General features: G+C 46.1%; 1 protein-coding gene across 1 annotated transcript in view; it reads right to left on the reverse strand.

Moving 5' to 3' along the window:
* LOC144126088 (eukaryotic initiation factor 4A-I-like) overlaps window positions 1-12,440 on the reverse strand; it is a 34,769-nt gene that overhangs the window by 16,854 nt on the left and 5,475 nt on the right. Inside the window, exons 4-7 of the mRNA XM_077660015.1 lie at window positions 10,932-11,237; window positions 2,493-2,602; window positions 2,256-2,399; window positions 1,945-2,082 (exon numbers count right to left, since the gene is read on the reverse strand). Of these exons, the coding sequence (XP_077516141.1) occupies window positions 1,945-2,082; window positions 2,256-2,399; window positions 2,493-2,602; window positions 10,932-11,237 (698 nt within the window). The remainder of the gene's footprint in view (window positions 1-1,944; window positions 2,083-2,255; window positions 2,400-2,492; window positions 2,603-10,931; window positions 11,238-12,440) is intronic.

Raw genomic sequence — 12,440 nt, forward strand, 5'->3', positions numbered from 1 at the left:
GCACACGAATGCCTGCGATGGTTTTGCCGACGGCCCAGACTCCGCACTTGCAAACCGTGGTCATTAGTGCACGGCGGCTTTCGGCTTTTTCGGTCACTTCGCTGATGAAGGCATAAGGGAAATTGGTGAAAAAAACGTTACATAACCGGTGATTAGTACCAGAGCGCTTTTTCTGAGGCTTATTTGCGGAGCACATTAGGCCTTGCCACAGTGAGCAAGCGGCGCGAAACGATCCGCTGTCGCCCGGCACGCCGGTGGGCAGCACGTACCGTATTTATTCGAATCTAGGCCGATAGTTTTTTCAAAAAAACGAGATGTAGAACTCTTATGTCGGCTTAGATTCGAGGATTTCGTTTCAAAGTTTCGTATTCGTAAAATACGAATAAATGTAGCACGCAGGTGGCGTCCCCACAAAACGCCAACGAAAGACAGCACTGTAGCCGTTGCTATCCGTAGCCGTTGCTATCCATAGCCGATACTGATCAAAGCACACGAGCACTGGCTGCCATTTTGGCCTTGTTCTGTTCTCGTGCGGTGGCGTGAGCACATTCGCAGCAGTGAAGTTTTCGTGCGTAGTTTTTGTCTCCTCGCCCAACGCCGCCTCTCCTCCTCCTCTTCTCTCAAAGCTCTTTTGGCAGCTTTTTTTTTTCAACGGTCCCTCTCGGGGCCATCAATCATGCTTCGGCAGAGCATGCAGGCACGATGCTTCCCGCTGTGTGTCACTCGAGTTCCTCTCTCTACACCAAGTCGCCTATGCGCAGACACATGGTGCAGTCGTTTCGCGCCACGCACTTTCATGTGCGCGGCGACGCAAGAACAGTCGTGTCGAGTCATAAAAATAATTGTGATAATGAGGTATAAACAGCGTTGTTTTTTCGGCCGGCCTACAATCGAGGTAAGTTTTTTTTTTCTGTGGCCTTCAACTTTCGGGTCTCGGCTTAGAATCGTGGCCGGCCTAGATTCGAGTAAATACGGTAGTTGCAAGAAGCCAGACGTCTGCTAGGGTGCCCTCTAGTCTCGCTTTTGTGTTGCAAGCGAGCATTGTGATAACGTGTCCACCCCAAAATTGTTAATGTACCTGTTACAGTTCCAAAATGGTAACGAGTACGCAACAAAGTTACCGAAAAAAGCAACGCGTTACCGCTAACACTGCTAGTAACGTGACACCCCACGTTACCAAAAAATGTGAACGTAGGTACGTTACCCGTTACAGTTCCAAAATGGTAACGAGTACATAACTACGTTACCAAAAAAGTAACAAGTTACCGGTAATGGTGTTACTTGTAACGCGTTACTGCTAACACTGATTACGAGATGTTCAAAGTGCTAAAGAAATCGCCACGACGCCCATTTCAAAATGGTGAAAGACCAAATTTGAGAAATTTTTGTAAAATTAACGTTCATGAACTGTCCGGTCCACACTGTCAATTTCTGACCTTACTTCGCGACAACGAAGCTTCCGCTTCGACAAGATTTTTCACAGGTCCTGTGAATTTTGTTAAAGCAGGATTCAAATGTACAATTTTAAAAAAACTTTTGTGACCATTTTTCGAGAATTCAAAGCAGTGTCCCCACTTTAACGACCAAAGCAGTCCACTGCGAAGTTCTGTTCAAAGTAACAAGGAATCATAAGGTTGCATTGTGAAGATCCTTCATTTTTGTGCTCACAGAGCAAACTCTGGATACAGTGTGTCTTTTTTTTTATTGGAGGGGAGGGGGTCGTGAGAGCCTCTCTGCAATGAGCTTTGACTGTACTGCAACTTCCAGGATCAGCCAGCAGAATAAAACAAGAAAATGCCAGCTCTTGCATCCACTGCTGCTAGGTGGCAAGGCTTAAGTTATGCTGAACCACCGCATGCAATACTAGACGAACACAAAGGGTACCACCCAGTGTCCCAAGGCAATGCCCTCTGCCCACAGAGACCAAGCTGCAAGCCAACCCACCAGGGCTGAGACAGTGAAGTCCCGCTCGTGCATCTTCTCTGTGAGCCAGTCAACTTTCCGCCGCGTGTTACAAAAGATAACTGCCTGGGTGATGGTCAAAGTCTCGTAGAGGTCGCACAGTGTGTCCAGTTTCCATTCCTGCATAAAAGACAACACACAGCTCTTAACAGGTTGCCCTGCATCCACCACAGGCAGCACATCTGCAGTGCAACATTTAAAAATGACAAAATTTAATAAACTAAAAAAAATGTTAGGCACTTGGTAACTTGTGCCTATGTACTCAAGTATAACGCCCATGGAAGCACACTTGCCTCACGATCTACGGCGACGTAGAACTGCTTGATACCCTCAAGGGTGAGCTCCTCCTTCTTCACAAGAATTCGAATGGGATTACGCATGAAGCACTTCGTCACATCCAATACATCCGAAGGCATAGTAGCCGACAGCAGAATTACCTGCAACAAAACAGCAAGGTGCATTGAAAAGAATTAGATCACCTTTACACGCTGGACCTTTCGGAACAGCCACATGAGCAACATGCAACATACCTGAATGTTTGAGTTTAGTGTCCGGAACACATCGTAGATCTGGTCTTTGAATCCACGGGACAGCATTTCGTCAGCCTCATCCAGCACGAAGATGCGGATGTTGTTTGTCCCTAAAAGAAGAGTGCAAGGTGCATTGTTACTAACACGTATACATAACCAAGAATGGCCGAGGCCACTTCATGTCTTTCAGCAATGGCTGTGTTGCACCAGTGATTGAGGTCCCATGGCAAAATTTCCCAAGGCACCTCACCCAAAACCAGTGCCACGATGTCTGACCTTGCGACATCTGCAACCGTCCTCAAGATGCACGGTCCCAGTGCTTTTATGGTCAGTTGCTCACAAATAACCACTTCCCACAATGATTAAATGCAAAGCTACGTTACAACACAGCTAACAGGCCAAGATGACTGCGTGTATCAGCTACAAGAAAAATGAGGCCTTGCAACACTTAAAATGGCACAACAGCTCCAAAAAACATGAAAATTCTGCAGACAGAAGCACTGCAACATCTGCATTAATTCAATGACATGGTTCTCGTTACATTCTCATTGTAACCAGGAGAGTGTAAAGTGACCTTGCCATTCATAGTTGCTTGTATGTGAGCAACCCTTGGATTTATGACAGATTACACCAATATCAATGCACAAAGATACCAAAGGTATTATCAATACATACGGAAAAGCATGTCCTAGCACACCATTATTTGCCCCTCCAAGCAGACATGGAACATCTACTCATTATGTATTCATAGTCAAAGCTTGCTACAACATAACTGACAGGGCACGCGAAAAATTTCATTGCGATGAAATCTGCCCGAACACTGTCAGGTTTGACTGCGAACTTCACAAACAATTATTTCCGAAAAAAGCGTAGTCTGTTTGCCTCCATGCTTTGGACACGAGCACTGTGGTGCAATGCTTGCACTCTGTCAGCAGCTGCATCGCAACATGATCACCAATGAAATTACGAATGATGCAAATACGTCCATCTTATCCCATGCAGGATGTGGGGTCGATGCATCTTGTGCGCCACTCATCTTCCGGCAACGCATAGTTATGGCGAATCTCTTCCCATTATGGACTCGTCATTCAACTTTTCTTGAGCAATTACACCTGTGTCAGCGGCGATGTATTTGTCTATGCCGAAGTCATTCAAACATTTCCCTCGTCTCGAAGGGCTGGACACACTACAATAGCTTCTGTGGGGTGGCTCCACTCTGAAACAGTGTTCTTCCTCGTCCGTTGTCGAATTGGCCTTCACTTCAGCATATGGCTTAAAGCCAGCTTGCGCAGAGCAATTTTCGTTTATGCTTCACCAGGTTGCCGTCCATTCCGTGGCCATCATTTGCAGGGGCCACAACAAGTCCACACTGGTCAGCAGCCTGGTGTCAACGTTCAGCAACAATAGCTGAATGAACCGCTGCCGATAAGCACTTTCCACATTATAAATAATGCCGTGGTCTAACGGCTGGATCAAAGCCGTGCAGTTTGGCAGGAAAAACAATTTCCACATTTTCCAGCTCAGCGCCTTCAACATTAAGAGCTTCATATTGTATCCGTCAAAGGGCATTCATATCGTGGTCAAAAGCTTTGATTCAATCATGTAAGATGGCCTGCATCATTCATGATTTGTTTGCCAAGCACTTTACCGTCAAGCTCTTACCACGTTTGAAGCATTGAGGCCTCGTGTTCGTGCCAATTAATGAGCGGGCAGCTCTTGTCGGAGCCATCCATGTTGGCGCAGAGGAGCAGTCTCACATTTTTTGCTGTGCTTCCCTCGACTGCATGGTTGGCCCTTCATGTACAGTCTTTGGGGGCAGGAGATCACAAAAGAAAAAAAAAAGCCCGTTCTCACCCACATAAATGTCGGATGGGGCACTCGTATCCAGCAAAGCAGATGACGCCCAAGTCGCTGCATCAGTGGTGTCTGAAGCAGCAGACTCTGCACAACCCTTTCGTAACAACGTCATGACGGGTCAACCAACCTGTAGTTGCCTTAATAGATACTGAGCATCACTGTTTCTGCTGATGGGCATTTTCTTGGCAGGCATGTCGAGGAACTATATGAACAACTTCTCAAGATCCCCATGTGCCACTTGCGTCAACTTCTTGCACTTAGCGGATGTCCCCAAAGAAAGAACACTGGCGATCATGTCATTAGATTTCAAAATTGTCGACAGTGTGCTGTTGGAGATGCTAAAGTCTGCTGCGATGTCTTTTTTATGGTACTTGAAACCTCGCTGCTGACTCGCGCCTTCACCTCCCCCGCAAAAAAAAAAGGAACTTCTGCTTAGTCGCCATGCTGGCGTCGAGCCAAGCACACAAGCACAAATGAAAGTACAAATGAAAGGCAAACGTTGCACTGCACCCCACCCCACATGATTTAGAACGAATAAGGAATGGCTGGAATCTGGCTAGGCAAAGATGGCCTGCACCTTGTTGCAAGGCAGCCAGCCTCATCTTCACCACCTAACAACGACACCGCTATAAGAGTGCAGTGGGCGCACATTTTCGGTGAAACTAAGCGGCGTGAAGGAACAAAACATTGGCTTGGCATTCAATAATTTTATCATAAAATAAATTATCAAGCCCAGCTCCACAAGCTGAAAACCTTTTATTTTGAGGTATGCCAACTACAAGGGGAACTACTTGAAGACTTGTGCTCCGGCAGATAGCAGGCACTGGCTGCCAAGGAAAATGATGCCTTACACAGTTGAGATAGACTGCTTTTAGGGTATTTAGCCTTCACAGGCACACCAACCTGCTGCTCTTTTGAGCCATTTGCATGACTTGACATGCACAATTTTCTTGCAATTGCCTACACAAACACCAGTAGGTCAAAAATAACCACTTGCAACAATTATTATACACAAAGCTACAATACAAGACACTACAGTCTTGCCTCAGCCCCACTGCACTCGCATAGAGAGAGAGCACACTAACATCGCTTGGCCTGCATCTCAATAAGCCTACAACTAGCATTACTTCTATTTGTAAGCCTGAATAACCACACCAAGTTAAAATAAGCTGCACAGCGAACAGCAGATGCTAGACAAACAGTAAGAGTAAACCTCTGGTAGTGAATTTGCGTGCAATCTGCCTTAATAATGCCGCTCCATGCATGCGTGCCTCTCCTCCTCTGCCCCCTCCCATCAGTGAAACGAAAGCACGCGGTCAGCCGCTGGCCGGAAGCGGCCAACGTGGGCTATCAGCGCGGGCCAATCAGAACGCGACCGCGTCTGACTTCCGCCCGCTTCTACAACATGGCCGCGCCTGCCGAATGCGAAGCGGCCTCTCGCTTCACCCCGAACTCGTCGCTGCCACTACACTGCCTCATGTTCACGGCTAACAAAAGTCGCACGAAGCCTTCGCTTTGTCTGAAGATGCCCGCAGCAAAAAAATTTTAGCTATGAAACGCCCCAGATTTTCAGAATGTTTCTGGATTTTCAAAGCTGCTAGGCTTAGCCACTACGTGTCGGTTGACGTCAGGAAGTGCGGGAGGTTCAAACAGGTCAACTAATTGGTTCAGAAAGGGGCCACGAATTATAATCCGTCCTCTTTGTCGTCATTGAATAAATAGCTTAATTCTAAATGCACAGTTGTTCTTTTCAGCATTTTACTCAGCATATGACATCACGCCGTTTCTAAATCCTGGCGGCAGCTGCCAGTTTTCCGCTGCTTGTGGTGCTGCAAGCAACCGCTCAAAATCCGCAGCGCAAGTTCGCTCCATGAGGGTCGCCCTTAAGGGGGGAGACGGCTCTTAGAGGCGAAAAAATCGCGAAAAAATCGATTTTTCAAAAATGTAATTTTCGAAATCTGCAGCTGTTTCTCTACCACCCTGTGAATTTTCTAATCTCTAGAGCCAATATTTGGGCTGTAAAAGGAGTATAAAACTTCGATCCGAGCTTGCTCTTGGCAAATTTTCGCGCAATAACGGGGCTTTTTCCGAGACATGCTATTATCGTTTCACTGCAGCGATCGCGGCCATCTTGGTCTCGTTTGGAAGAGCTGCTTTTCGTTTTAAATTTCGCGCAGTTCCTGCTCCTTTATGCTTATTGGATGAGGGAGAAAATGCCGCCAAAAAGCAGTCACAACGCGCGATGCTATTCGCTAGTCGGTGCACGTGACTGAAAGCTGCTATCTGATTGGCTGAAGGGCCTCGTGTCGTCTGCTGGAAGCGTCTGTTGAGCCCAAGCGGTAGCCATTTTGTCAAGGTGTGTTCGCTGGTGCTTCTCGCGACGATGTCAACGCCGGCGCCAAAGTTCAGCACGACGCACAGATATGGAAAAAAGAGGAAAAAATCGCTCATTAACAACCTCAAGAAGAGCGCCACGGTCACCTCGAGCACCGCGGACACCACAGGCACCGTGGGTACGCCTCCGCCAGCGGATCGGGAGGTGCCGACCGAGCTAGGCCTAACGGCGGCGCCGGTCGCGGAAGCCTCATCGGGCAGCGGCCGTGTTCGTCGCGATACCCGAATGCTGCAACCTTCCGAGATAGAAGAAAGGGACAAAAAAGCCCAGGAGAAACTTCAGGAGATGGCATCAGCGGCAGCAACAGAGCGAAAGGCAGCATTCTTCGGTGCAATGGGAGACGCCTCAACTGCCCCACCCGGCGACACTCCATCGTCAGCTTGCGCTTGGTGAACGAGAAAATCTTCAGCGCTCACTCAAAAAGCGCCATTTTAATAACTCTGGTCAGACAGACTGCCTTCCAGGAGGTTATTAAGTGTCTGCTGATGCCAGTATATAAATAAATTTGAAGTACTTTGCCATAAACACCACTTCGTTTGTTTTTGCTCTTTTTCTCAAAATGGAAATTTTGGACTCGTAGCATGTCCCAAACTAGCATATCTCAGCAGCTATGGCAGATAGAACCATAATTCTTTTTTTAGCAAGTAGCCATATGTGTAGTCTACACAATGTTGGGAGTAGAATTTGTAATTAAGGTTCAGAAATTTTTTAATTTGCTCTAGTTTTTGATTGCAAGTTAGGCACTATTTGTACCTTGAGTTTCAATGTCTTTAAAAACTACTTATGATAGTAAAATTAAAAAACTGTTTCCAACATTGTATTCATTTCTGTTTCTAGAACCCAACCAAGTGCAATTTATAAACTTCTTAATGTGTTTTTTCTCTTAATTGTTCATATTAGTGAGAAGGGTGTAATTAAGTGTATCTCGATGACTAATGATCCTATCATGAAACCAATGACATTTTTGGAATCAGCATTAAAAACAAGTCATGAGTGTGCAATTTGATTTAATTTGGTGCAGAAACAAAATTTTTTTCTTTAAGAGTAGCCTCCCCCCTTAAGGCGAACGTACCGAAAACGAGGCTTGCACTACAGAACAAGCGCTGGCACTTGCAAAGTCTCTCCTCCCCCTTGCTAGAGCTAACGCCAAAAGGTAAACACATAGTGATGTTGTCGCTGCGCAGCATCTTGGCGCACTGCCAAGAAATGAGTTTTGGACCGTGATGGTGTGAAATGGAGGGAAGTGTTGACTGACTTTTTTTTTTCTCGAATTAAGCAAAAATCGGGGGTGGGTGGGTTCATTATGCGAGTAAATACGGTACATGTATCGTAATGTAAATCGTTCTTGTCAGTTTTTTCGGAGCCATTCGATAATTCGAATATCGGATAATTCAAACTTTTTTCCGGTCCCGTGAAGTTCGAATTAACGGGATTTTACTGTATTTAGAGTGCGTGGAACGGCAAAGGGACCAAAACGGGACTAGATGCAATTGGCACTTGGCCGCCTCCATATTCGGTGGCTGCGAGCATGCTGCACCCATGCAGATACAAAGCACATTTACGAGCAGCATGAATCTTGTTGCAGCTGTTGCAGTTCTATCACTGCTGTGGTGCAAGTGGCCGAAGGCACGAAAATGAAACCATGCTGTGGCAAATACCAGCGCGGACAGTGCTGAGAGAGATGCAGTTGCGCGCATTGGCTCCACGGTATGTTTCTGTCATTCACATTTTCCTTGTCACCTGTAGCTTAGAACTGCAAGTTCCAATAGGCAAAGACAGTGAAAGATTAAGGAGGGACACTGCTTTTCGTAGACGAAAATCTATGAATTTTGGCTGAAAACACAGCCTAATTCATGCATAATGGCATTCCAAAGACTTGAATCCATGCACATGGCCCTTTAGATTGAGGTCAAATTGCCCCAAAACTGATCGCCCACACTTCCCAGAACTACAAGGGCCACTGGCACCATTTTTAGTCTCATTTTCAAGGGCACAATTCAGGCTATTCCCATATTTCGGTTTGCAACCATGAGCAAACCTTTGAAGTAGTAAGCAAAAGAGCAAAACTTTGCGAAAAGCGAACTGCTATTGGTCTCCCGAAGCACGTAACCAAAATGGTGACTTTTGGTCGATTGGTGGTGTCGAGTGCTTGCGGCCCGGCATCATTTTGAGTTGGTCGCACTGCTCCACTGTCCAAGCAAGGTTCGTAGGGCGCTAAGTGCGCAATATTTCGATTTCCGTGACGTCCTAGACCCAAATGGGAGCAAAAGGTAGAGATGCCAAGCGTGCTAGGTGCACTACATCATCACATGCCATTATTGACAATCAGCAACGAAGCACTGATGCTCTGTGATGGTCGAACAGCGAGGAGTGAACACGATCTTCTCAGGGCGATCCTCTCAGTATACAGGCAGCATAATCATGGCGGTGCAGATAAGAAAATGATGCTTAAGCAGCTGTCAATGATCACCAGGAACAGGACGATAGATCGAGCTTTCTGGCAAAGTTAATGTTATGGCGGCAAAGGCAGTTGCAAAGTAGCGCCCCGCAACATGTGGAATCGCAAACCTCAATGCTTTGATGTGCAAGACAAGCAAAGGGCAAGCATCATTAGTCTGGAGCCCATTGCAATCACAGCATCGTCGTGAGAAACAATTGCGTGCCTCAACTTCGGCAGCAACCTCAGGGAGGTCATGATGCAGAGGCACTCGTCTCGTGTACCAACATCCAGACCATGGCAATCTGCTCGCCCCGAATTTCCTTCCTGCAAGTGTCATTATTTTGACAGGAAACCAGCCAGAACTTCAATAATTTCTGTTAGCCTTGATGGCACAAAAATTCATTTTTTTTAATGAAAATGAAAATTGCTTTTTTTTAGGAAAGGAAATGGTGCAGTATCTGCCTCGCACATCAATGGACACTTTAACTGTGCAGCAAGGGAAGGAAGGAGGCATGAGAGAAGAATGGAATAAAGCCGTGCCGTAGTGTGCAGGGCTACAAAATAATTTCGACCACCTGGGGATCTTTAATGTGCACCGACATCCCAAAGAACACGTCGGCTTTTGGGTTTCACCTCCACCGAAATGCGGCCGCTGCGACCAGGTTCAAACCCGACAACTCCGGCTCAGTGGCCAACACATTCACATTTTGGGGAAGCGATATCTCCAATTCTGTATTAGCTATTCAGTTTAGGCTAACAAGATAAATGTACAAATACTAACTTTAAACCACTGCTGCATTAAGAAAATTTGCAGAACGAATCACTTGTCTCAGTCGCCATATGAACTTTTTCTGCGATGTTTGACCACCCGAGATGTGACTTTCATCCAAATCAACCTAGAGTGCTCATTTACGCTTTAATGCACCCCTTGGCAACTAGACATTTTATAAATAGAAATCTTTTCCGCAAGACCTCATTGTTTACTAACCTAGCTCCTTCCAAACAAAAGACGTACTTGCACAACAGTGAAAATTTGGTGCAAATCATTTCACGAATAAAAAAGACAGGTCTAAGAGTGGCCATTTCGAAAATAGCACGGAAGCGCACACACGTGCCCAAACTTGGACCGCTCCGCGTGACCTCCTACTTTGCTATTGGCGCCTCCTTTGCACCAACAGTTGCACAGGCAGAGACAGCCATCGCAGTGCATTTAGGACATTCTGTACAAGTGAACAGTAGCGAGAGCAACAAAGCCTTGCAAATGCCAGAAGCAGCATGTTGTGCTTGCAGAAAGTAAAGTAAAAATGATTGACTACAACGCATTGTTTTTCACGCGCACTGCTTATCTACTGCGTTTCCCGGCTTTTCTTTTTCGCGGTCCCGTGAAAACCTAACAGCAGGGTTCTACTGCATTTATCACAAGAGAATCTGCACCCTGTCAAGCAGACATTTTAGCATTCCTAAAGCGAAACCCACTGCTACACGGGACTTTTTTTTATCGGTAATACTAAGATGGAAAGCTTAAATTTTTAAAATGCATGATCAATACACTGAAAAATTCAGGACTTCACTGATCTCAAAGCTACATTTACCTCAAACTGCTCCTTGAGTTTTCCCACTTGCAATTACAGAAGTCAACACCCATACCAAATCCCGTTTATATATACTCATGACATTGCACCATTTTTAAAATAACACGAACCAACCAGCCCACATCATTACGACATAAAAGCATGATAGTACGCACTCAGAGCCTTGCGGCTGATCATGTCGAAGACACGGCCCGGGGTGCCAACCACCACGTGGACGCCCTTCTCGAGCTTGCGGATGTCCTCGCGCACGTTCGTGCCCCCGATGCAGGCATGGCACTGTGCACTCATGTAGTCACCCAAGGCAATGACCACTTTCTGAATCTGCTGAGCCAGCTCTCGTGTGGGCGCAAGGATCAGCGCCTGGCACTCCTTCAGCGATGTGTCGATCTGCTGAAGGATGGCAATCGAGAAGGTTGCCGTCTTGCCAGTGCCCGACTGGGCCTGGGCTATGACGTCCATCCCTGAAAGACGAGCACCACTCAGCAACCAATGCGGAGCTCAAGATCAAGCAGTTGTTGTCTGTACTTGAACAGAGGTCACAGACACGTTCCCTCTGCATGATGCTGAGACAAGGTTTATATTGCATCCTTTGCTGCCAGACGTGCAAATGTAAGGGCACCGCCTGACTATTAGGAGATGCAGAGACAAGCATTTGCTTCTTTAAATACTGTTTGATATCTGCAGAGAGCTATCTACCACCCAATTAGACAGCTACGAATCAACGTTCATGTGCAAAACAATTCATACACAAATTGGTTCAACCCCATATGCACACTATGAGCACAGTGAACTACAGCCATGTGTTTACCTGATGATGCACATTTCACAACACATTTGCGCACGCCCACCACAGACATTAAAAGTCTCAATCATGACAAAATTACACACATCCTTTTTCATAACCCAACTGGTGGGAAACAGTCTGGAATGTAAGGCCAGTGAAGCACTTTACTAGCAGAAGCTGTCGCCCATGAGCCTTCTGAAATGAAGTAGACAAAAGGATGTGTGTGTCCATGTGAAAAAATTTGAGCTCTTTTTTGGTTAGTTTCTCACCACTCTCAGAAAGGAGTCCTTGGGTGCCGTCATTTCGAAAATTCATAAGCGAGAACAATCGCAGAGAAGTGGGGAGCCTTAACGCCAATAAATGAGAAAAAATAGGCGGCAACATGAAGAAAAACTATGATCTGTGGTGGTTGGTGCCAACGACAAGAGGTGTAGTGTGGAGTATGACTGAACTGCTGGATCAGCGTGTAGCCGGGCAGAGTTGGTAATCGGCGGCACCAAACACGGATCTTTACAGCATGCATGGCCAGCGCTTACCACGAGTGATTCGAGAGAAAGAGCTGACAGAAAGGCTCAGAGCTACCATTGGTCAACCTGCATGATATTCACTTTTTTTTTGCTTAGCACAAAACGTATATGACACTAACTAGGGGTGTGCGAATATCAAATTTTTCGAATACGAATAATTAGTTCCGAATATCGAATCGAATAATCTAGGACAGACGCATTTAACCACTACAAAACATTTATTAGAGCATTCAAGAACATCAAAGTTCAACTATCAATGAGTAAATGAACACAAAACGTTTGTGCAGCTGCACAAAAAGCATCAGTCTAGAACATTATTCTTAGAAGAGTGGAAATATTACAGAAAATGACTA

This window comes from Amblyomma americanum, chromosome 3, assembly GCF_052857255.1.
Source record: "Amblyomma americanum isolate KBUSLIRL-KWMA chromosome 3, ASM5285725v1, whole genome shotgun sequence".
Lineage (NCBI taxonomy): Eukaryota > Metazoa > Arthropoda > Arachnida > Ixodida > Ixodidae > Amblyomma > Amblyomma americanum.